Source organism: Megalops cyprinoides, chromosome 14 (genome assembly GCF_013368585.1).
Source record: "Megalops cyprinoides isolate fMegCyp1 chromosome 14, fMegCyp1.pri, whole genome shotgun sequence".
Taxonomy (NCBI): domain Eukaryota; kingdom Metazoa; phylum Chordata; class Actinopteri; order Elopiformes; family Megalopidae; genus Megalops; species Megalops cyprinoides.
Window position 1 is genome coordinate 32,240,987 of NC_050596.1, and position 26,522 is coordinate 32,267,508.

The 26,522-nt window shown below is 45.5% G+C and overlaps 1 protein-coding gene across 1 annotated transcript in view; it reads right to left on the reverse strand.

Annotated features, from left to right (window-relative positions):
- Positions 1–26,522, reverse strand: part of LOC118789040 (potassium voltage-gated channel subfamily H member 7-like) — a 72,975-nt gene that overhangs the window by 12,562 nt on the left and 33,891 nt on the right. Inside the window, exons 4-13 of the mRNA XM_036545328.1 lie at positions 22,526–22,960; positions 21,954–21,974; positions 19,598–19,812; positions 11,545–11,970; positions 7,465–7,864; positions 6,722–6,921; positions 6,316–6,318; positions 4,166–4,418; positions 1,301–1,506; positions 156–240 (exon numbers count right to left, since the gene is read on the reverse strand). Of these exons, the coding sequence (XP_036401221.1) occupies positions 156–240; positions 1,301–1,506; positions 4,166–4,418; positions 6,316–6,318; positions 6,722–6,921; positions 7,465–7,864; positions 11,545–11,970; positions 19,598–19,812; positions 21,954–21,974; positions 22,526–22,960 (2,244 nt within the window). The remainder of the gene's footprint in view (positions 1–155; positions 241–1,300; positions 1,507–4,165; positions 4,419–6,315; positions 6,319–6,721; positions 6,922–7,464; positions 7,865–11,544; positions 11,971–19,597; positions 19,813–21,953; positions 21,975–22,525; positions 22,961–26,522) is intronic.

A 26,522-nucleotide genomic window follows, 5' to 3' on the forward strand; every position in this document is an offset into this window, starting at 1 on the left:
TAAGATCTGACAAGACACTGTTGAGTTCCTCAGAGGCCCTCATCCAGCGTGATGCCTGCATGACTAGTGTTTATTAGAGAGGGAGACAACGGCATTACAAACATTTATTAACCAATGAGTTCACAGGAAAAAAAACATAAAAGAGGGAGACTAACCTGCGGAGGATTTTCGTCTGAGGGAAGACCTCCTCCTGTACTTCGTGTCGTCCCCATCCGAATCGCTGGCTTGGGCGTAGCTGGCCTGCAGGAGCACAAACACTCAGCGCTGTAACACACAGCAACAGTGTCACATGTCACTGTGAGTCGCCCGGGCTTCACACCAGGGGGACCCAAGTGTCGATATTAGTTCTGTGTTCTGATAAAAAAAGAAAAAACAAATCCACACTACGATGCACACGTTGCATTTCATATGCAAGGTAGCTGCAATGTAATATTTACTCATCAAGGTAGATATAGTTATACAATTACATACAGATTATATATAGTTATACAATTACATAACATTATGTAGTAATGCCATATTGTCAAATTCCACCCTATTATGAAACAAACTATTCCTTTTTTGATCACCTTACTGGTGCTACAGTGAAATAGTGCATTGTGTCTTTGAATATCACGCATCAGCTCTCACTTGAACATGTTTTGTTTTTGGAACATCTCTTCCACCCTGGCCGTAACATGGTGATGTTTGGGATGTGAGAGCAGGCTGGTGGAGGACATGTTAACATTAGTCTACAACACAAACCTAGAACTTCATCCTTATATAAGAACCATGGGCTTCCAAATTACGACTTTTGTTTTATCCACATAATGGCATAACTGAATCAGCCGAGTGTCCATAGTGGTTCAGGTCGGTGCCCTTTTGGTTAATATCTGACAATATCGCCAATATTTCATTTTTTGGGTCAGTCAGGATTATGGCCCGGTCTCCTGTCTGGAATAGGCCTTGAAGGTCATGCACCGGTAAACAGGCTGCGGTTTTTACCCCTTTACACCATCCACTGCATTCCGTCAAACTAACAGATGGTGAAAAGCTCACACAGAAAACACAGCAACGGCATCGCTGAGAGGCATTTAATTGCTAATGTTCAGATTAGGTCACACTCCGCTGAAAGACCGAGCGTTCGCTGTGCATGTCTCTCTCTCTCTCGCTCCGCCACTGTTTGCAGCGTTAGCATTTGCTGAGCTGGTTGTTATTTTAAGAGACAAATGGTTTTGCTGTGGGCTGACAGTGTACCACTGGGACCGCTGGGAACAGCGGAGGACTGTGTCATCCATCTCCGACCCCAGCGGGCGGGTACCTTGGCGTTCTCGTCTCTGAGGTTGAACGTGAGCTCCAGGTTGGTGAGGAAGTGGTCGGAAAACTCGGGGTACATGTCCAGCACCTCCAGGATGTCCTCCCTCTGGATGGTGTGCAGGTCGCAGTAGCTCAGGGCTCTGACGTCTGCGTTGGACTTTCCCGGCTTGGCGTAGAGGTGGATCATCTCTCCGAAGATGTCGTTCTTCCCTGGGAGAGAGAGCGCAGTTCAGGTCTGAGTTTTGCAGTGGAGTTTTTTATAGCTGATCTGATTTGGTCTGCAGATCTTGTGAAAACTGGCCATATTCTTTTTTTGAGGATGACAGCACTGGTGTGGTTCTTTCTGTGAGTTATTACCCCTCATGTGGGTCCCTCTGTGAGTGTTACCAGCTTCTGCAGGGTTTTCTCTGTGAGCATTATTAACCCTGGTGCGGTTCTCTCTCTGTGAGCATTCTCCGCTCTGATTATTCCCCCTCTGTGATGATGATCAGGCCTGGTGTGGTTTTCTCTCTGTGAACATTACCAGCTCTGATGTGGGTCTGTCTTTGTGTAGATTACCAGGCCTGGTGTGGTTCTTTTTGTATGTATTACTAAGACTGTCCTGGACCTCCAGTCCCTGGGCTGTTATTGAAACAGAAGGACTTGCACCAAGGTAGATATGCTCCATTGTGATATAATAAGTTCACATGAGAATGAAATAAGCTTAGCTGCCAGAACATCATTGCAGAGAACCCATGGCCTATGTGAGGGCTCCTTCCTATAGAGTGTTAGGCCTATAGTCTAAAGGGCATCTTCAGCCTCTAAAGGAGACTCCCCACTGGTGCCAGGCCTGTGTAAATGTCAAGCCCCGCTTGGCATTTTCATTTAAATACGGTGCAAAAGGTTGAGCTCGGGGGTGACCTATATGTGCTGATCACAGAGCCCCAGGTGACCCTCACACCTCGCATTGCACCACACGGCAGGGCACGGCGTGAGGCTGACCGCACTGACCTCAGGTCAGTATGACAACTGTACAGGGGGTGCAAGCCCAGGGATACAGTCCTGCCTTATGTACATGACATAGACCATAAAAAAACTGCATACACTGAAAAGCTGTGGAACCACGCTGTGCTGGCTTTGGACTCATCCCTTTTTGTGGCCTATTTCTGGATTTCCGAAATGCCATCGGTGCAGATTCAAAGCATGCATTCACATACAGGAGAAACATCGCTATTACATGTGTGCGCAGTACACCTGGAGTCAGCACAACAGCAGTTTTCCTTTGTGTGCTTGTTCTTAAAAAGTTTGAATTTCTTTTTTTTAACAAATTGCGCCCACATTTACAAATGCAGTCAGCAGTCCTGTCCGCTCCCCTCTGCAGAGTAATTTCCTTTACGTCACGGCGTGATGCTGTGCAATTCGCTCCTCGCGCCCTGACCCCATTACGTCGGCGGCCTCGCGGAGGGCCATCCATCCTGTGAAAAATGGGCCGTTTAAATAAGGCTTATCCTGCTACACCTGCGCGGCGCGGGCTGCGTTATTCCCACACCTGGCCGCTGCTCCAGGCACACCCAGCCGCTGTCAATAACACAGCAGAACGGCGACTGCCGGCTCCTCATGAGCTGACAATTAGGCAAAAATAATAAATGATGTAATAACGCGCCGCTCCCGCCCTCCTCCACCTCCTCTTCCTCCTCCTCCTCCACCTCCTCCTCGTTCTCTGCCTCCTCTCCCCTCTTGCCTTTGCTATAAAAAGCCCTGCTGCAGTACCAGTGGCTGCTATTACGCAGTGTTCTTGGAGGGTGCCAGATTTCTCCGTCAGGAGCTGCCTGACTGAGACACCCCCCCCCCCCTTCTCCTCAGGTGACACTGCGTTAAAGAGCAGCACCTGAGGATCTGTAACCCCGCCCATCAGCCGCTTAAATGGGCGTGGCCAGGTCCTCCTGGTAGACGTGTGAGCCTCTCAATGGGTGACGTGACAGGAGGCCTGTTTTTTTTCCCCTTTGGTAAAGCTGCCGCTGTGCTTTCCATTCCAAAGTGTGCCTCACCAGTCACTGCTGAAGAAACAGCATGTGAACCGAGGCACAGACTGCTGTGGGTACACTCAGAGTGCGCACATCGCGCCGCATATAATTACATATGATATAATTATGCATGTTTAGCTACAAAAACAGCAGGTTGCTACTCCAGTGATGCTGTTTTTTCTTTCCTTGAATGAAACCATTTGCTTGTGGCACATGAGTAAAAGCCCCCTCCCCCAGGAAACTGAGTGCTTCTCCTGTGCAGCCCCAGCGCGGGGCAGCGGTGTGGGAGTGTGCACTTCACACCCTCTGAGCGGTGAACGTCCGCCTCGGCACGCCAGGAAACGCTGCCTTTTTACAGACGACACTCCACAGGCCCCGGTGGAATACGCTCACTTACTCCCAGCTAATAATAATGCATATAAAATGCGCAGCTTTATAATTCCTGACATTCCTGGCTTTGGCGACAGATCAAATTAGGAATGTATAATCAAAGAGGGAGTAGACTGAAATATTCATGATGCAGAATGTGCTCGTGAAAGCAGGGTCATAAAAAGTACAGTATTTACACAATATTAGTATAAATTACTTTCAGGCAGTAACTTTCCATATGCGCTTATATAGGGTGTTTATATAACATAGCGCTGACTGGCAGGTTTTTCAATTTCAATTCAAGAAGCATAAAGATGAAATTGTCCAGGTAGGACCAAGAGCGTTAAGTCAGTTCAGATCTGTAGAAATGGAAGAAAAGGCATTTTCTTGATGCATGGATTTCCTAAAAGGACACGAAACATCACCACTCATGAGGCGATTCCATCAAAACTGAAAAGGAAGCCGAACCACCGGGAGCAACCGGCCCCCGTGCTCACCTAGAATGGCCACCACGATGTCGTCCTTCAGGATCTCGATGGACCCGCGGGACAGGAAGTAGAGGGCGGTGAGGACGTCCCCGCAGTGGACCAGCGTGTCCCCGGGAGGGGCATGGGTGGTCTTAAAGCGCATGGCCAGGGCGCGGAGGCAGCCCTTACTGGCGCCTCGGAAGGCCTTGCAGTGCTGCAGCAGGCTCTGGTTGAGGTGGAGGCAGATATCTGCCTGCAGGCACTCTGGGAAACCCTTAAGGACCTACACGGGACAAGGTCAAAGGTCACACGGAGAAGTTAGAGTCACGTACCATCAGAGCACTTCCACTGAGGGGTGGGAGGCTTTCATGTGCTCATGCAGTCCAGAGACGTCGAAATACATTTGCCATTTGTGTTCTGTTTTCCTTTACAAAAAAAAAACTGTGCTGTAGAAGATGACTGACTTAAGCTCTGCAGCTTAATGTATTGTGTAGCATGTCCCACTTTTTAAAAAGTAGAAATAAAGACTGGGTAAACAAATTAAACCATGTTCTGTCTTATAATGAGACAAAATACTGTAAGAACACACTATAAGAACATTGAACACAGCCTGCACATGTGAGAGGTGCATTTCTCCCTTTGGTTGCCTTACGTGGTCCTGTTTTCTGGTTTTCTGATTTAAATTGACTTGCATATTATCCACAATGTCAGATACCATTTTACAACTGTGATTAAAATACATTTTAATTGCTACTGCAAAGGAAGCAAGCAGAATCAGAACAAAATGCTTTTTTGATTCTCCTTACTGATGCTCAGTGAAACCCACGCAAACAACTGCAGCTTTCGAGGCAAGGTTTTAGCCCTCCCTAACATGAGGTGCTGTAAGGAAGGCATTGCTTCCTCAAATGTGAAACCTTCACATTCACATCAGTGATTCATGCATTATGATCTCATTCAAGTTGAGAAGGAATATAAATGTAACTAATCGGCAGAATTCAACTTTAATTCAGAGTCAGAGTCAGGCACGATCACTAGCATGTGAGTGAAAGTGAAGTGTGAGTGAAACAAAACAGTGGAAAAATTTCAATGCCACATATTACTGGTGCATGGCTTTATCTTAAATGGTTATTACTTCCTGTATTAGGCGCTCTAATAAGACTAAACTGTATTAAACTGCATGGCATGGATCTTATTTCTACTGTAGTAATAATAACAATAATAATAATAATAATAAACTTACCTCTACATGGATCAATTCTGGGATAAACTAGCACTTATTTTAGGATGTACTAGGCAAAGTGTTTCTAGATGTGACATAATGCCATTATAAGTGTGCAAACAGTGAATTTTGCATTGTAATTTTTACAATGATTGATTGAAATAGGTGCATTCAGAGATTTAGAATGCACAAGCATCTGTAAAAGAAGACTGTTCTCTCCAGTGGTATGGAGACAAGTTTGTTCATTAAAAAAATAGACTCGAAAAGGAAAGGTCTCACAGCATTTGGCAAGTGCATTTGGCATGTATCTATCTAAAGCCCACATATCCATGCCTAGCACAGCACATATTTAGAGACTTGGCACTGCTAGAGACAGTCAGTTTAGCACGGTTAATTTCGTCTCAGATGTAACATAAAATAATGCTAGCAGGTCTCAATGCATAGATGTCATGCAAAAGCAACCATGTTAAGCCACACGCAAGTCAATCTGTGACATATGCACACGGCTTTCAGCTCAAAGCACTCCGCTAATTACAAGCTGGCATGCAAGTGTTTGGAAATCCTTCACTGACACATGGAGAAAACGGATCACACAGCCACTAAAGGGCGTGAACACACACTATAGCAAATTCCTGCTTTTGCAGTTTTCTCCCAGAATGAACGAGCTCGTTCTAAGAGCCACACAGAGGGTGCTGAACGGTCCCCTTGTTTGTGGATTGACAGCAGAATGTCCTGCTCAGATTGAATGCAATTCTCTTTTATGTCCTTTGTTTCATTTACCCCCCAGAAAATTATGCATTAACAAATGCACTTATCCATTCGCTCATGAGTCAGTACTGCAAATCATTTTGTAACCAATTAAGGGAGATGTTTTGAGAGCCAACCAACACAGCCTCGCAAGCAAAAAAAGTTTTTTTTTTTTTTAATGAATGTGGTGATCAGTTTTGTTTCACAGAAATACCTCCTGCTCTTACCGGAGTGGCGATGTCATTCCATTTGATACGAAGCAAACATGAAAGAGACAAGTGTTTCATAAGTACATTAAACAGAACCACAGCAAAATATAAGCCTGGCCTCCAAAGCTTTTAATATCCATATATGTGTACACACTGCACTTAATCTAATGAGCATAAAGGCCTCATCCCTCATTTATGGTTACGTTACTCCCAGCTGAACATAATGCAATATATGAATGTATTAAGTTTCTAAATGAAGGCATTTTCCTATTGGTCGTGGATGGATGAGGTCATCGAAAACACTGAGTGGCTGCAGAGGATGAGGAAGAGGAGGAAGATGGTGTTGGTGTGTGGGGTTGCGGGGCGCTCGCTGTGGTTCGAGCGGTCGACGGGAAGGCGGCGTGTGCGTACCATGTTCATGTCGATGCCATTGGTGTAGGTCCAGGCGTGCTGGAAGTACTCCTCCAGCCTCTGCCGCAGGGGGTTGGGGATCTGGTGGAAGCGGATGAACTCCTTCACCCTCAACATCTGCAGGTGGTACCTGGCCGTGCCGGAGTACAGCCGCTGGATGATGGCCGACACGTTGCCGAAGATGCTGGCGTACATGAGGGCTGCAGAGAGAGCGAAGGGGGAACAGGGGTTGGAGCTGAGGTTAGGAGAACTGGACAAGCAACCAGGAGGTCACGGGTTCAAATCACAGCTGGAGCTCTGCCTCTCCATCCATCCAGAGAGGCACAGCCATAGCTCTCTCAGCAAACTTCAGCCAGCGGTAAAAATGTATAACATTTAAAATGTATGATGTAAATATGTAATAATTAGAAAGTATAATTTAAATAATTTTTAAAATGTGGTATTTAAATATGTAGCATTCAAAATGTATGATGCAAATGTAAATAATAAATGTATGACGTAAAATGTATGACGTAAATGTATGACATAAATGTAAATATTATTTAAAATGTATGATGTAAATGTAAATAATATTTAAAATGACTTGATGAAAAATGAAAAATGAGTAAAATGAAAAAAACGAAATATATTCTTGGGCTGAACAAAATATTTCTCAATATATTACAATATATTTCATTTTTTGTATGGGTCAGCACTGCTGCAGCTGGCAACAGCAGCAACAGAGGCAGGAAGAAGAGACTCACAGCCAATCAGCATGACGCAGATGGAGAAGATCTTCTCGGAGTTGGTGTTGGGTGAGACGTTGCCGAAGCCGACGCTGGTCAGGCTGCTGAAGGTGAAGTAGAGCGCCGTGACGTACTTGTCCTTGATGGAGGGTCCCGAGGACGGGTCGCTGTGGTTGTACCTCTTCCCGATGGACACGCCCAGGTTGTCCAGCCAGCCAATCTTGTGCTCCAGGTAGGGCTTCTCCACGTTGCCGATGGCGTACCATATGCAGGCCAGCCAGTGGGCGATGAGGGCGAAGATGCACATGAGCAGCATCAGCACAGCAGCGCCGTACTCCGAGTATCGGTCCAGCTTCCGCGCCACGCGGACCAATCGCAGCAGCCTGGCCGTCTTCAGCAGTCCAATCAGAGTGGTCGTCTGGAGACACATGACAAAAAACCATTTCCTTTTAGGTATAGTTTTTATACAGTTGCTCAGTTGCCTGTCAGCCATCTTTGTGACTCATATAGTAGTCACAGAATACATGTCATAGAGGAATGTGCAGGACAACAGTGGTACAAAGCTTTGGAAGAAACCCCTTAGAGAGGGATTATCCCATTTCCTGTAAGTCTCTTGCAGCAATACCTATTATTAGTGGTGTTATATATGTTGATAATCTGTGACTGGCAGTAATGTACAAATGGATAAAACAGGACATTATTATTATGACCATAATATTTTTATTGTTGATTTTGTGTAAAAATAGCTCCTTTTGAATGTATTAGGTAAAAAAAGTTAAACACATTTTGAATGAGAGTTGAACAAACTGGGTGTATCAGATATGTTTGAGAATTAGCAAATGTATAGAGGATGAAACTCAAAAGAGCTGTGGTATTCTGTAGCACAAAAATGCACTGCCTATCATACACAAAATCATGCAAGGAATCATAACTGCTTTTCCAGCTGCTTTATGTCTATAATTACTTCAAATTACAAGGGGAAGAAGAGGGAAATGGCATAAGTTGTATATATTGGTCTGGATTAATACTGAATTCTGATCACCGCATAAGCCTATAATGTGTATGTTTTATTTGTTTTAGACTGCTTTTTATTTGTTTTACAGCTAAACCTCATCGTTGGGGTCCTGGAACTGAAATGTCTCCTGAGATGACCATCTGCCCTCAGCTTACTCGAATTCACATTAAAATAAACCCTGCTGTCCGCATCTGTGCAGTGAAACCATCAGGACGCACACCACGTGGCTGTGCACTCACAGGGTGGTCATCTCATCTCGCCTTACAAGTAGAGTTTAAAAAAACCAAAAAAAAAACAAACCTTACCGAGGGATTGTGGGAAATGTGCCACTGCACCAACTTGCACAGAGCAAGAGTGTATAAATAGCCCAGTGTGGGCTGACGAGAGCATCCGCGCTGTGTGGTTCAGATGTGTCGATGTCGGTCACTGTGCAGTTTAGATGCATCGTGTTGGTCACTGTGAGGTTCAGATGTGTCGATGTCGGTCACTGTGAGGTTCAGATGTGTCGATGTCGGTCACTGTGAGGTTCAGATGTGTCGATGTCGGTCACTGTGCAGTTGAGATATGTCATGTTGGTCACTGCGAGGTTTAGATATGTCAGTGTTGGTCACTGTGCGGTTGAGATGTATCGTGTTGGTCACTGTGCGGTTTAGGTGTGTCAGTGTTAATAAACTGCACTGTGCAGTTCATCACAGGTGAAAGTGTGCCTGTCTGCAGTGTCCCAGTAACAACACATGTGAAATCTGCACTTTATACACTCTTCATCCCCAGGAGCACATCCTTACTGATTGGCTGTCCACCATGTTGCTTGTTGGGTCCACGGCTGTCTTGTTTATAAGATGGTTTATGGCACCCCAAAGGAGAAGCCAAGCAGTTTTTGTCAGTTGATACTGCCTGAAAAGGAATAGTCCCTGAGCCCAGCTGTGTGAGGGCCTTTGACACTGAGCTCCTAGCTTTATTATGAAGTATCCTTCTCAGGTTGTCTGGAAACCCCGCTGAGCTTGCAGAGCTCAGAAATAAGAACCCAGGAGCTATCAAGTGGCACAGGCATTAAAAGGGCTCATTTCAAGTGCAGACTGAGCCTTGTGGCCCAGGTTCGAAACCAGGGGTGTCATTTAGCAACAATGAGCAGGAGCCTGCACTGGTGGAACAATCTGGCTTCGATCCACTGGGGACGGGGGTGGTTAAGTCCTGTCTTAACTCTTCAGTCGGCACCTGAGACTCCCTTGAGCACCTCTAAGTTATTCACATAGGCACATCCCCTGACACCATCTGCTGATGGGATGTGCCTCCCAGTACATTGTGGGAAAATTGTCATGGCAGTTGTGCGTGTGTACAGCAGGATCGCATATACCTCACTCAGTGCTCCTGGGTGATTTCAGCAGTTACTGTTGTGTTGGTGCTTAAATGTATAACTGGCGACTACTACATTTTAGTGAAAAAAGGGGGAAATTTTCAAAAAATGAAATAATAATAAAAAAGAAATATGAATCCATTACCACCTGCTGGCCTTGATAAATAACCTCCATTGCCTTTACTCAATAAAGTACATTGATACAAATTGTCATCAATTAACTTTAATGGCGACAAGCAAAAAGCACCTACCATCTGCAGTAAATGAGATATAGGGGAAATAGCTTTACTTATGGTTTGACACTCATTAAGAATGATTAGGCTGAAAGGACAGGCCATTAAAAGTTTTTTTTTTGTGCTTCAGTCAGTGAAGTTCCTGAGTCTTCGTTTCTGCTAAATGCAGTGGTGGGAAACTCATTAAGATCTCCACATGACCCACTTGAATCATTGTAGAAGTTTGCTCAAGGCATCTTAAAGTGGAGGTGGTTTTCACTACAAAGGTTTAGCTGAGCACCCTGAAGAGCTCTGCTCCAAAAGACGGCAATCACTGCTGGATTTCTCATACTGGGAGGGTTCATGCTTCCATCAGGCAAGGAGCTCTCAGGATGCTGGGATGAAATGTCTCTAAGGCTCAGTTCAAACCAGTGGAACAGAGGCTATTTATATGTAAACCGCAGCTTAAGAAAAACAAATAAAAAACCCATTAGTGCATTAGTGGAGTGCACTTTTGTGGCACTCCTCCTTTGACACGAGGAAAAATCAATCTGATGGTATAAAATCCATTCATCAGATGCTCAGACATGCTTGTCTTGTAAACCTTACAATGACCATGCACGGATAGTATTGCTTTATCAGTTTATGAAGTGCACAGTATTATTTATTAAAATGCTGCATGCACAATCTGTCATTGTGAGTCAGAAAAAAAGCCATAAAATAATCTCCTGATGCAAGAACTGCTTAAAACTGCAGACATTCCTAATAGATCCATTTAGACTTAGAACTGCTCTCCATTTCACCATTTCATTGAATAGCCCTAGCTGATCTTTATTGCAAAAAAATGGACTATTTTGAGAATTGTTTTGATCAGCGTTCAGCTGCAACTTATTATTTTTATCTGTTTATTTATTTCTGTAAACATGAGTCACTGCAGCGCGTGACGGCTTCAAACACAACCGACAGACTTGCCAAGGCTCTCAGTGACAGAACACCCTCTTAGTTGTTGCAGTTCAGCTGTGTGAAACTGGAAGAAAGGCTCATTAGTCCTGAAAGCTGCATGCTCTCCCTCTGCACTCTCAGTGTGGTGTGAGTTTGCTCGGTAGCTCCCGCCCCTGGAGGGATATATCCTTACAAACAAACGAGGCGGCTGATTGGCTGCTGGAGCTTCTGTCTCCTGCACATGTAAGCCACACTGCAGGCCGTCTCACTCCTCCCTTAGCTGCTTCATTGATTGCTATTTGGTAAGCCATTAATCCACAAGAATGGACTCAAAAGCGAGGACCATTCAGAAAAAAAAAAAACATGTAATTTAATACCGTAAGCCTCTCTGGGTTCTCCATTTGGCCATACGAAGCCACCCTGGGCTATAAGTCCGGGCTGAGTACATACAGAGGGAAATCTAGCAGGAAAACGTGAGATGGTTAGGGGGATACAAGGAATAAACATGCAACAGATCTAAGGGATATTTTTATTCAGGAGCAGGGAGAAAAAAACGTGCATCCACAGCAGCTTACTTCGTCCGACCCCGATCCGAATATGAGCAGGTCGAAGGGGATGGCGGCCACCATGTCGATGAGGAACCAGCCCTTGAAGTAGTGGATGGCGATCTTGCCCGGGTGGCTGACCACCTCCTCGTTGAGGTTGACGTAGGTGGTGCGGAAGTTGATGAGGATGTCGATGATGAACATGATGTCCACGATGAGGTCCACCACGTTGAGCGGGCTGCAGGAGTAGCCGCACTCCCGCCTCTTCTGCTCCTCGCGGTCGTTGAGCAGGAAGGCGGCGGAGTAGGGCGTGAAGATGGCCGTGTAGATGACCAGCAGCAGGATCAGCCAGTCCCACACCGCCTTGAACGGGCTGTAGTGCAGGATGGTGAACTTGTCGATGCGCGGCGTCTGGAGCTTGTATTCCGGCAGGACGTCCGCTCCCAGTGACAGCACCTGCAGGTGAAGGGGGAGACACCGTGAACGTCCACGAAGTGGAGAATCTCTTCCGTTTGACCATAGGTATTTTTCTGTGGGGGGTGGGGGGGCCGGGGGGCCGGGGGGCCATCCAAATATCCACCTGGGCTGCCAAACATTTCAACTCATGGCAATTACTTCTGACTGACGATGTTTGGCCAGTTTGGAGCTCCCAGTATGCCAGCTAGACCCTCCTGTTAAATGTACCTGGAGCCGGCCCAGATTACCCCAAATGCACTGTCGTTTCTTAAATGCAAGGCAAAACAGCCAGTTTCAGAAGGGAAAACAAGGAAACAAGGTCGTGATATTATCAGCGCAACTATCAATGTTATGTAAATGTGGCCTTTAAAACGAGAGCGTTAAACTTTACTTAAACGTACATTGCAGTTTTGTCTGCGATTGCAATCTCCATGTTGAATGTTTGCACTTGTTTGCCAAATGGTAAATCTCTATATCTTCTGCATACAATAAGAGGATGAAATTTAAAAAGGCCAATATTATTGCTTGCTTTTTTGCAGCTTTTTTGCTTAGGGACCCACAATCCTCCTGCACACTCCCCCTACACTATCAGCAGGACACTCATCAGGGCTCAAATCACATTATAAACCATTCATCTGAGACTCTATCTGGTGGCAATGCAAGTGTTTCCGACTGCACTTTATCTGCAGATAAACCTTCCAACTTCACCTCATTTTCCTCTGCTTGTGCAACACAGCAGCATTGGCTGTGGTCTTTATTTTAAAACTGACCTCTGACTTTGCATCAACTTTCAGCGGAGATAAATGATCTGTTTATTGCTCACCTTCTTAAATCTGGCTGTTTCTGTCATTTGTAAGCATTTGGCAAGCTTTCAGGAGCTTGTACACATAATTGATGTGTGCATGTTAAAAGCTGGCTTCCATGTGAAAACTTTTAATTTGGAGAAATTATGACAGTGTAATGGTCATACATTTTTGGCACATATTTTTGAAATGGATAAGCGAGATAAATAATAATGCATTAGTCTGCATTATTGAACTGAAAAAACTGAAACATTTACATAATTCCTTCTCTGATTTTAACAGGTAGCCATGTTTAAACATGCCATGCAAATCTCTCTACATTTCAATGTACAGTTCATCATCATGTAAATAACCCTTTCCGTGAAACATTATACATTAATGTATTCATGATATTAGGATAGCATCAGGCGTCTATCGGGCATCACCATGCTGATTTTGAATGGGAATATCTATATGAATATGGTTTAAATGAAACCTGAATGAGTGATCATCTCTATCCTGCACAAAGTTTGCAGGTCTAAAATCATCCCCTGCCTTTGTGGAGATGGATGAACTTGCTGGATGAAACTCATTTCTCTACAGCAGTGATTTTCCAGAACCTTACTGAGAGTTGTCACATCCGCAGGAGTGAGAGTTGTCACATCCGCAGGATGTGTAATATCCGCTGCGGTGTCAGCACAGAACGTTTGTTTGACTCCAAATTGTCCAAATTGCGGAGGGTTTCCCGGGGAAAGTGGCCGCGCCTCCTTCCTTATTAATAATGGAAAGATCATTAAGAATTTTCCATGAAGAGCCTGAATGACCCTGTGGTTATTATCATTACCTCACAGAAATATTCCTCCTGCCCGCTGACACTTTTATCCATGGCACTCATATATATGGCTGGTTATTACCGGAGCATTCCAGGTAAAGTGCCTCGCCCAAGGGCACAAGGAGCAATTACCTCTCAGCCAATCAGAGAGGGAAAAGCCACAGCGCCAAAAGACGTGTCAGGAGTGCAGACCCCGCCCACCCCCCAGCAGCAGCTTCATGCAGGATTGCCTCCGTAATCCCCATCTCATTGGGCGGCCTCGATGGCGCGGTGTGTAATTTAATTCCATATTAGGTGTCTTTGCCCCCCCCCCCCCCCCCCATGGGACCACAGGTCAGAAGCGGAGTCTTAAAATGAATCCCGGTCTGATGACGACGGCGGTTTTAGCGTAAAGGAAAAAGAGGGAAGAGGTGTCCTGCTACGTTTATTACCCTGCTTGAACAGTCACAGCCAGGATTCATTAAATCCAAGCTAATTACAGATCATTCTCATCGTGGCATGCTAGTGTGAAGATAAGAATTATATTGCTCTGGTAAGGGTCAACGATTCAGAAAAAAGAGGATCTATTATTAGAAAATCCCTCAGATAAAAAAAAAAAAAAACATACATCCAGTCTAGCGCTGGCATAAGCAGAGAACAAGAAGTATGAATTTAATTCAAGTTTTGCAAACTCCAAAATTGCTTCTTATCAACTAAGGCTACTTTCATTTCTTCCAGAAAATTGTAATATGGTTTATAGCAAGGCAATGCAAGATTCCTCTGATCTAAAGCCAAACCCACCAAACCAGCTCTGTGGCATCAAAATGTCCATTTAATTTACTTTGAAGATGGTGCTCAATAGAGTCACCACAGGAAGATGAAACATATGTCCACATTTAACAGCCAGTCAAACATGTAGAATTGTGTGAATGATTACACAGTTGATCTGCTAATGATATGCTACTTTGCTGTTTAGAGGTTAGGAAATTTGGCTTGTAACCAGTAGGTTGCAGGTTCAGCACACAGGTGAGAAACCCCTGCTGTAACCTTAGGCAAGATGCTTAAACCAAGCTGCTTTATTAAATATCCATCTGTTTAAATGGAAAACATGTGCACAGGTAGGTTGACAAGGGCATTTGGCAAGAAAACAAAAAACCACCTTAGAATTAAAACTAAATCCTAAGACAGGCATATCCAGTGACCACCACACAACTTTATGCCATTCAGATTTTGACCTGCAATTCAGATATAAATTATGCAACCAGCTAAAGGTGATGGGTAGGTCCTTATTTCCATGTATGACATTTTTTTAATTCACGTGTTCACTTTGCCCAAATTGGGTAATGCAAAGATGCTTGGTCTGTTTGGTGGAGCTCTTACGCGCAAACCTGTGCTGATGGGAGGCTTTAGTCTCCTGTTGGGGATTCCGGCTTTGTCTGTTTATTAGGCCTGCAGGTGTGGTAAGGGATTTGTACAATATCTTCACTTAGGCCTCCGCCGCCTTCCCCAGCACTTCACAGCTGATTACATTTAGCGTCGTTTGAGCCGGCGAGCTGTCCGATGCCAGGGAGAATTGTCTCTCTTTTTGCAGAGTTTGTTTCCAGTCGCCAGGATCAATAAAGGATTCTGGGCTTTATTGTTAACGAATTGCTCTCAGCCCAGGTACGCTGTAATTTAACACCCGGCCCGGCGCTTACCTCTCGTCGGGATTTAATGAGCTCTGACAGTCTGGGAAACGGAGCCTTTTCGCTTATTAATGCCGCAGTAATAATACATGGGTGTTGTTTTGTGTCGCCTCAGCACATTTCACTACAATGGAAGGCATGAATTATGGATTTTTCCATATGTCTTGACAGGCGAGGCAGGCGAATGATGCGGAAGCCTCTCAGATGCAGGAATCCGAATGACTGTGCCTCCACATTACAGAATGTGACGGGCCAGCACCTTTGGCAGCGCCGGCAGTGGCCCTCGTGTCCTTTAGATTGTCATGGTCGACAGGTTTGGGCAGGACACTTTCCACTGCATCTAAAGAAAGTCCCGGCTGCGCTCTCTTTCTCTCTCTCTCTCTCGCTGATGCTGATGCTGATGCGGTGTCTCTGCCATCAGCGGGAGTGTAGTTACTCATCGGTCTTCTGGAAAAACACTGGAATCACTGCCACATTAGGCTCCGGTTTCCAAGAGACAGTCACTCTGCGAACAGTCACGCAGATTAAACCCCATTTATCAAAAGTGGCCCGGGTGAAAGCTAACGTTCTGCAAACCCGATGCTGCAATTAATGCAATCTCCTCAAACGGATTTGAAGCCATGACGCTATCCTGCAGGATGTTCCCTCTGCTGCGAGAATGCGATCTTTAAGGACCGAATTCTCTACATAGAAACATCAATCAGGCGAGCTTGTGTGTGAATCGCAGTGAAACACGTTAGGCATGATGAGCGATCCACGTGATGACTGCAACGGTTGCCATGTGTCTCGAGTTTTGGTTCAAGCCTCGCCCTGCCGAATTTCCGTCTGTCTCCAAAACCGCGGAGATGTTTCCGAGGACCCGGCGTGGCCGGCCTGGGGCGTGTCTCTGTGCCGCCGACGGAGGAGAAAAAAGTGTTTGCCCAAGTGTCTGCTGGAACTGTCGAGACGCAGGGTGTGTGAAACCCCCCCCCCCGCCGCCCGCAACAAAAGCACTGCGCATACGCAGGGAATACGTTTCAAAAGGATGCCGTCTTTTGATGAACGGATTGAAAAACGTCAGAAAAGATGAAAACTGCCATCTGCCTGAAATAAACGCCATCTGTCCTGCGGTTGATGAGGTGTCTGAAATGCAAGCGGATGCATGATATGGAGTCAGGGACTGCTGTGCTTCTTGTGTAGGACAAAACAGCTAAAAGGAGCCTCCTCTGGCATGGGCTCCACCTGCTACTGCGCGAAGCGAGTGTAGCACGGGTTCAGCTGCTGGCATCATTCTGCTGCGGGGGCAGTTGCCTCTTTCAGTGGAAAAATACCAAGCAGCAGAGTCTGCGTATGGAGGTGACTGCTTAAAGACAAAGCAGAGTCTGTGTACGGAGGTGACTGCTTAAAGAAGCAGAGTCTGCGTACGGAGGTGACTGCTTAAAGAAGCAGCAGAGTCTGCGTATGGAGGTGACTGCTTAAAGACAAAGCAGAGTCTGCGTACGGAGGTGACTGCTTAAAGAAGCAGAGTCTGCGTACGGAGGTGACTGCTTAAAGACAAAGCAGAGTCTGCGTACGGAGGTGACTGCTTAAAGACAAAGCAGAGTCTGCGTAAGGAGGTGACTGCTTAAAGAAGCAGAGTCTGCGTACGGAGGTGACTGCTTAAAGAAGCAGCAGAGTCTGCGTACGGAGGTGACTGCTTAAAGAAGCAGAGTCTGCGTACGGAGGTGACTGCTTAAAGACAAAGCAGAGTCTGCGTACGGAGGTGACTGCTTAAAGACAAAGCAGAGTCTGCGTACGGAGGTGACTGCTTAAAGAAGCAGAGTCTGCGTACGGAGGTGACTGCTTAAAGAAGCAGCAGAGTCTGCGTACGGAGGTGACTGCTTAAAGAAGCAGAGTCTGCGTACGGAGGTGACTGCTTAAAGACAAAGCAGAGTCTGCGTACGGAGGTGACTGCTTAAAGACAAAGCAGAGTCTGCGTACGGAGGTGACTGCTTAAAGAAGCAGCAGAGTCTGCGTATGGAGGTGACTGCTTGAAGACAAAGCAGAGTCTGCGTACGGAGGTGACTGCTTAAAGACAAAGCGGAGTCTGCGTACGGAGGTGACTGCTTAAAGACAAAGCAGAGTCTGCGTACGGAGGTGACTGCTTAAAGACGAAGCGGAGTCTGCGTACGGAGGTGACTGCTTAAAGACAAAGCAGAGTCTGCGTACGGAGGTGACTGCTTAAAGAAGCAGCAGAGTCTGCGTATGGAGGTGACTGCTTGAAGACAAAGCAGTTCCTACCTGCTAGAGTCTTGCTTTGAGACATCCCTACTGAATGATTGCACTTAGATTTTTAACTTAGCTGTTGTTTCCATTAAATACAAATACAAGAATGCTGTTGAATCACTGTATTACACGGTTGACCTGTATCATGCACTCTTTTCACTGAAGCCTTGAAGTGCAGCTGTGCAATTTAGTAGATATATAGGTTTGCATGAATGAACGAAATTGAATCATTTGAGATGGTCAATGTAACAATGACATAACAGTGTCAGTGGTCTCTGTCGCCAATTCATGGCCCACTTAGAGCTGGAAGCTGATTGGATGAAGGCGCTCCAGTCCACCCTGGAAAGCAAATCTGGGTAAGAAAGCACAGCTCTTATGCGCTGGATTAAATAAGATGCATGCTTTAAGCGTGGAGTTAAGAGGCATTGTAGTGTTTAACAGTCAGATTTCAAAACCCACTCTTTAGTCATTCTTCAGTCAAAATGGAAGAAAATGATCATGTTTGAACCAAAAGCTTATTTTTTTTCAATGGAAATGCATCTTATATATCACTTACATTTTTCATTGAAAATAATGTGTTTGATCTAATATAGCTGAATCAGAAGGCCTGACTCCGAGCCTGGCTGTATTGATTATGGAGCCCTGTGGTGGTAGCTATAAGCGGAATCACATCGTGGGCGTTTCAGTGTGCAAGCTCATACTCAGGAGGATAACCGACCAATCAGAAGATGCACTGCGCACCACTGATAAAGATCAGATTCTGGGAAAAGCTTCCAGGGTTCCCAGAAGCACAATTAGACAGTGGTTCCTTCTAAAGAAGCTCTTCTCTTGTAGATGAAAGAGGAACATTACTGAGATTATGGGTCAGGGCCTTGTGGGTAAAACTAAGGATGTCTGAAACTTTCAAGAGGCGCTGTCTGCACTGAACTGTGTCTGATGGCTGTAAGAACACCCTGTGGGACCCCAGGACACAGTGGATCCTGGGGGGAATGACACCTCCCAATGTCTACAAATTCAATCCTCTTAAATCAATTATTACCCAGACTGCTTTGAGAAGGCGGAATACATGAATTAATTCCTGACATTCTCAAACTGGAAGGTGCAGCAGACAATGCACACCATTAACCTGCTCACTTCAGCAGTTGGCATATTTCAGTGCCTTAATTAGAATTTATTCAAGTTTCAGAATGGCATCAATGAGCCTGGGCTGGCAGCCTCAGTGTGAGAGGTCTTCACATTTAAATATACACATTTATATGAGTGTTTTAAAAATAATGTAATATTCGTAGAGACAAAACTGCTGTTAAACGCTGTTTGCTATGATTGATTACAATGAGAAGCAAAAATGAAAAATGATACCCATTACAGTTTTTTATTAATTAGAGCTATTTGACCACTTCCCCCCTTAGCAGCTGTTCTCTGCATATCACACCACTCCCTCAAATATCACAAAGTACAGATTTAAAATCATGATCTGACTTTAACAGGCAATCAAGTCATATATTCACATGTAAGCATCTGTGACTGTATCAGCGGAACATGGATAAAATGAGCAAGAAACTCAACACTCCATTGGCTCTCAGCATCCTGTTTCCTGTGGCCTCACTGACACCAACAAAAACACTGTACATCACTCTGAAGGTGGAAGTGCTATCTTACAGAAAACAGCAAAACCATTTCCATGAAATTTCTTCCCACAGAACTCCACTTGTATTACCTACAAATTGTTAATATCCACACTGTAGACTTTACAGGCTCAAACATAATCACATCAGGGGCTTACCCTTACCTGACAAGGAAACCTGTCTGTCACAAGTAGCGAGTAGCTGTTGTGTGCTACAGCCACACAACTACAGACATACGCCATACACCTTAGCAATAATGCCAATTTCAGATAGCTGTTCACTTTTGTTAGCATTGGCCAACAACACAGCGTGTCACTGCAAAGGATTGCCTATTCATTTTCTAAGTGTTTCAAATCCATGCACATGTTGTACAGCACTACCTGAAGCTGGATCAAGTTCAGAGTTCAGAAAAGTACAGACCGTGTATCTAATCCGATTCAAATCCGTCTAATCCCAGCATGCTTCAGGGGACAGTCTCACCTGGGTGACTTTTTCTGTGACGTTGTGCGTTCTGTCCTTGACCTTTGGTGCGATGATGGTTTTCTCTGAGGATGGGGGCGAGGCTGCCTTCTTGTCGTTGTTTGCCTCTGAGAAGTTGAGCGTGATGAGCGGGATCTTGTTGATGGTGCTGTACTTGTTCAGGTTGGAGTCAGAGGTGGAGCCCAGCAGACTGGATTTGATGTGGTTGAATGGTCCTGGAAAGCAGAAGGATACAGATATGTGTGATGAACCTGATTACATGCAAGGAAAACAGTGGCTCCTACTCTAACTCAGTGTGGGTCATATTAGCAGCAGAGGCTAAGTGTTCCACCAATCTACTACTGATAACCACTTACTTTTAGTGCACACTGACAGTGCCTTAGGTTTTAGTGGCCATTTTTCCAAGAGAAATCTAATCACAGACTTAAATAAATGACTAATCCCACAAATCAAAATGAAAAAAGGCACGCTTGTAAAACTCTCTTTTCCTTGGCGGTGTAAGTAGCATTCTTACAGAAGACCAGAGAGTGGACAAATTTAGAGTAAATGTACCTCAGGTTATTGTACTGAAAAATTAAACATGATGTAGGCATGCTTTATACGATGGGTACTTCCAGTCACTGATGACAGTCCTTATTGATTCTATACATGAAACCTCATATCCCTGTTTTCTAGCTCAAGTTAAATGTTGAAATGGTGAAAAGAAAGTAGATCTTACACCACAGTAAACCTTCTACAGTACGTGTGTAGAAGAAGCACAAAGCTTGCCTTACGTGGCTGATAATATACAGTACAGCACTGCGTTGTGTGGACACACACTCATTACAGGTGAGTATAGCGGAAAAAGAGAAGCAGGTGGTGCATGGTTTGGCAGGACACTAACTCAGCAGCAAAGGGCCTTCAACCAAAAAGAGTCCCACAATGCACCACTTCCCTTTTTCAAGGAGTGTTGAAGGAGAAGAACAGTGGGTGACACTGTAGGAGAAAGGACAGAGAGCCAGACAGGAGGAACATTCAAATAAAAAAAGGCGTGACCGCATGCTAAGGTTGCTCAGGATGAACACAAAGAAGAAGGTGCACAGCATACCCCCTGCCATCCAGGAGCGGGACACTAGCAGTTTGGGAGAAAGAAAGAAAAAAAGTGACCGAAAGGAGAGATTCAAGCAAGAGAACTTCAGCTGGAAAATTCAGTACTGCCGTCAGTTCACCCTGGTCCCACCAATGCAGTTAGAAACACCAAGAAGCTGAGCCACAAAATATGAATTGAACAGTCTCTGATTAGTTCTGGACAGTAATCACTTAAAATATTAATAACTCTCTGGGTATTAAAAAGTGTCAGTGATAAATTTCTAAATTTCCCTTTAGCTATTTTCAACCTATTCCCTCTGTCAGCAGTATCAGAAGGCATAGGCGGAATTTACTTTCTGACAATATGAAGTATTTTTAATAGAGAGAATTATGAACACATGGCATAGCCTCCCAGGGCTCGTAATGGAAGCAGAGTGTTCAAGCCCAGGCTTGGACACAGTGCGAGAAGAAGGCTGTAGGCCACTGATGAGCCAGGGTGGGCTGGCCATTAAACCCTGTGTTCTCACGGTATGTTCCCAAACAGGGCTGTCAGCCACAGTTCTGAATCTGCGTGTGAAGAGCACACTCGAGTGTCTGCGATCCGAAGAAAACCGCTGCTCCTCGATAACTGTTTTTGCATGTTTAGGCTGCATTATCCACCTTTGAGTTTCTCAGGATAAATGGTGGTTTCAAAGGCAAGCCATCGATAACTTGAATTCTGTCATTTTGACTTTGCCAAAGGCTCAGAATTGCATAATATTTGAACCCTGCAGCAGACTTTGAATTGAAAGGGCTCATGTACACCGTACTGTGAAGGACAGAGAAACTATACAAACAGCATTTAGAAAAGGAAATTTTAAAAAAGCTACGATGTTCTGAGCTGGTGAGTCATAAGAGCTGAAATAATTGCCCATGGACATGGAGCTGCAGGGATGCACACAGAGAGCATTCACGTTTCATCGATTTTCAGTCAAAAAAAAAAAAAAAAATTAGAAAGGAAGGCTGATTCATTTTTTTCATGCAGGTTTACGAGAGGGCAGTGCATTTTTACTGAGCAGTCTGGCATGCCGGAGCAGGCCTTGGTGGTCTCCGCTGTACAGCAGACGAGGAGACGCCGAGAACCTCCAGGAAATATTCTCCGAAAAAAAATAAAATAAATAAAAGCATTCACATCTCAAACCATACAAAGCAAGTGCATTTCGCAGAGCTCGGCCTGCGCTCTGGTTTTCTTTCAGAAAGAACATGCAGCAGACAGCCCGACAGAAGCGTGTGCAGAGCACGCCGTTACCTTTGATATTGCGACCATTGTCTGAAACGCAGCGTGGGGACGTCGGAGGGAAGAGACAGGAGACAGCATTTTATTTTTCATGGGAACAAAACCAGCTCCTTGTAAAGCTGTGCTTTTTACAGTCGGATACGATGAGAGGAGACGTCAAAACATAAATCTAAATTTAAATCTGTTTTCTCAACTACCAGTACAAAAAAAATATAATTATCAAAACTTTCTTTCGTGATTCATTGGAGCCATTTTCTTCCTCTGTGGCTGTTTCTCTGCAAATCACAGCGGACAGACATTAGACATTTCAGAGGAAGATGATTGATTTTTCCCAGTCATAAGACACGACATAAACCTAGGCTACAACCTCTGTGTACACAATTTACAGTGGGGCAAAGTCGTTACGGTGTCATCTGCACCGCTGACATACGGTGTCCGGGGACATCAATTACAGGAGCGGAGAGGAGCCAGCGATCCATCACGCAGACAGCGAGAGCTACGCCGCGCCTGCCGTGATTAACCCTCACCTACGCCTGCGCTCAGCGAGGGGGACGCTGGCGGAGCGGGGTTCGGAGCGGCCGTACCTTCGCTGGCGTGCCGGTCCCGGAACACGGCTTTGGGGTTGGAGCTGAAGCCCTCCATGTCCTGGACGGAGGAGGCCCTCCTCATGCTGCTAATGCTCTGCTGGGAGGTGGTGTGGGCCAGGCATGTGGTGGACCGCGGCTGATCTGGGTACAGCCGGTCCCACTGCCGCTTCGGGGAGGACTGGTCCAGGGGTCCCGGGGAGTCGGTGGGGGCAGGGTGCTGGGTGGGGCCGATGAGGGCCCGGGTGTCGTCGATGTCAGACGGGCTGCAGCTCTCCTTGGTGGCCGATTTGAAGTCGTCCAGGGCCACGGAGCGGTCGCCCTGTTTCGGGGAGTCGACCATGACCGCATCCGGGTCCTCCTGGGGGAGGGACTGTTTGCTGGCACCCAGGAGGTTCAGGGCGGGCAGGCGGAACCGGAAAAACCTCCCCTTTCCTGGAGGAGGGAGACACGAAACAGCATTAGCAGGGATGTTGGGGCGGCAGTGTGGCGTAGTGGTAAGGAGCAGGGCTCATAACTGAAAAGTTGCAAAAAAAGCTGCTGTACCATTTGGCAAGGTACTTAATCCAGAACTGCCTCAGTAAATATCCAGCTGTATAAATGGGTAACTTGTAAAGTTGTAGTAAATATGTAAGTCACTCTGGATAAGAGTGTCTGCTAAATGACAGTAATGTAATGCAGTGTCATGCTTAATATGTGGGCCAGACAGTCATCCCAGTGCATTCCACACTGAAAATCCTGTCTCTGCCATTGGTGACAAGTGTTCTAAATTGTTGGGTCATTAGGAACATTCTCGAAAGGGTGTGGTCTAAAACAGCATATCTATAGGAATGCACTGGACCGCAGACAGTGCTGGAATCTCCTGTTACCAGGCAGAAACTTCTGGATGCAGGATGGAGGGAATGCAGGAGCTGAATATCTGGTTATAATAGAATATCTGCGGTATTAATGTGCACTTCTGTGTAACGTGCAGATGCCCTGAGATGACATCACGCTAAAAATAGCACAGCCATCTGAACAGCAACATGAAAATAAACCCAACTCAGACTGCACCGCTTCACTTCAAATGACCAGATGTTACGTTAAGCAGCTGCAAACAAGGAATATTTCATTTCTGCGGAATTACCTTAACGTAACCCTCCGAATTTGCATGCAAAGAATCCACGGCTCTGCATTTATGTGCTTGACATCTGTGAAATGCAAGCATGTGGAAATTTCTAGTTGTGTTCTGTCTCTATTGCCTTTGCTGTCAGTACAGAAATGAAGGATTCCTTAAACAGGCAAAAACTGAGATGTAAAAATAATGCAGTTTCAAAGAATCTATTTGAAATACAACACCAGGAGGCCCACACATTTTTCTGAAAATATAAATTGGGTTACTTGCAGCTTGACCTTTTCAATAACTGCAACGTCTATTGCATGAGCTTACAATACATAACACACGCTGCTTCTGATTCAGATGATGTAAACTGTAAGATTACAATAACAAGATGGCTGCTTTAACTGGCTGGTTTCACACAGACCATGAGGAAATTGCCTCATATCAACTCTAGTCTAGTAATTGGGTGTTTCAGACCTTTGTCCAAAATGACCAGAATTTGGTTTTCCCTAACCCTCCTGATCCATACCATTATTAAAGATTTTTGGCCTTGGCTATTTTTAAACATTGCTCTATCAGACAAGTCCCACACCTCCCCATGGAATTTAGCTCTTTGAAGCCCTTTGCATTATTTATCTACTTCTCGTGCCACATTCATTGACAGAAAAGAGATGAATTACACCTTGGAAGCTGCCAAGTAAATGCACTGATACAGACAAAAAGGAACTCATCATTGGCAGAATGTAAATTTCTGATACGATTTGTAATGTAACCAGTGATTCATTGGCTTTAAGTCCTGAATATTGTCAATATGATAAAGACTGAGAATAGCGAAGGCGATCCATTTACACAACACATCCCCCAAGCCACAGTTCCCCAGCGACAATTAACTGACAAAGCCACAATTCACCCACTGTGGCCTCATGCCAGAACTTCACATCTTAAGAGATTTTTGGGAGGCTGCTCAACAATTTCCTATTTTGTTAGGGCAGAAACTGCCAAACAATAAGACAGATATTTCTCCAAGCCGGTTCGACCTTGTGCCACGCAGAAGACACCATCCACTACACCGGAATGTGATTTCATCTTTTTTAAAACCCTGGGGAAACCGCACATCGCCTCGGATGGCACGCGCACGCTAGTCCCACTCCGAGGAGGGTGACCATATGGCCGCTCATTAAGAATACAGCAGCGGGGCTGAAAGGGAAACTGCTCTCAGAAATATGAGGCAGTTGTCATTCAGCACCGTCTTCACCGCGGGCCGCGTTTGTTACCGTGTCACGTGTGCGGATGTCACAACACCGCGGCCGACACAATGGGGTCCTCGTGCTCGACAGCGGCATGGGCCGGCGCACTGACAGGCTACGTTAGGCTAGGATGTAGAGTATCCCCTGCCCGATGTCTCTCTTTCACAGGACGGTGAAGCGGGATACGCGTTTCAGTGTTATTGTGTGTCTCAGCAGGAGATATGAATCCCTGGTTATGTGGCTGCCCTGGGTGGATGGAAGCATATCGTATCTCTGCGGTTAGCGAGAGTATAATGCATTCACAGAGCACTGCAGTTCTGTCTCCTTCAGTGATAAGACCCTTTTGAAACTGTAGTAACTACAGAAATTGTGCGCCTCAAAACATTTCAGTTCTTCATCGATACTTTTATTCGCATTTCAATAGAGTGATTTAAACACAAATTGTGTATAAATCAAGTCTCATGCTAGCCCCACCAGACTAGCAACAGAAAACTTCTCAGCAACAAAGAATACAAAGAGAAGCTGGATATGAAAGGGGTCTAAGCACCATCAATGGGATTTTGAGCTGTAGGTCTGACGACAGTGCAGCCACACCGAAAGCCAGCGATGAAGTGTCAGTAATTTCAGGGCTGACAGAAGCCCTCATTAACAGGGCCTAATTAGCGAAACTCGACTCCTTTCCTCCATACCAGCCCACAGGCCCCCACGGTCATATTCATTTCCATATTTCCCAGTAATTATAAACAGCAAATTAGGAACAGTCTTCACTGAAACAGTGTACAGTAACACGGAGGCAAGTGGTCATGTGGACGTGAAGGTTATGGGTTCAAATCCAGGACAGGCCACCGACCAGTGCACTCTTGAGTATGGTGCTTAACTGCTTAAATGCTTCATAAATATTCTACAACCTGCTGTCCAGGAACAAAATGTAAACTGGAACCTATATAAACTGTCCTGGCAAGTGGTGTTCACACAGCTAAACACAGTGCACGCTATGCAGGTATCCATGTGTCCTAATATGCTGGCATAAATACAAACACCATCTTCCCTGCTGGCTCGGATGGTCTGCGTTCGATGCAGGCGCTGTGAGCACGCACAGGAAGAGGACCATTTACAGCCTCGTGAAGGGGGACCAGGGAACTGAAGGCTTCTCTCTGGCTGATGCACAGGGTGACTTCCGCACCAGTGGCCTGTTAAGAGTCCACTACCCAGCCCTGAGTCTCCACCATCTCAGCTGCAATGGGAGCATGAAATTTCTCCTCTCGTCTTGCCACGAACAGCCGTGGAGCCGAAGAAATACAGGGTAGCGGTAAACGGGTGCAGCTCCCGTAAAGTGGAGAGAACAGCTCGTTTAAACGATAGAACAGGTCTCCCGTAAACATTACAGCGCAGCTCCTGTAACCGAGAGAGTGAAACTCCTGTAAACGGGAGACTGCAGTTCCTGCAACTGCACCGTTTGACAGCAATAGGAAGCCGAATGTCACGTCTAATTTGATACGCCATTAAAAAAAAACAAAGAGGGGAGAAGCCATGCGCGCTTTCTTTGGCATTTCCTACAGTCTGTGGTAATTGATTGGTGAAAATGAATATGAAATCAGCAGGAAACGGTTCACAAGACGGGCCAAAAGCAAAGACCCCTGCATTTTCAAAC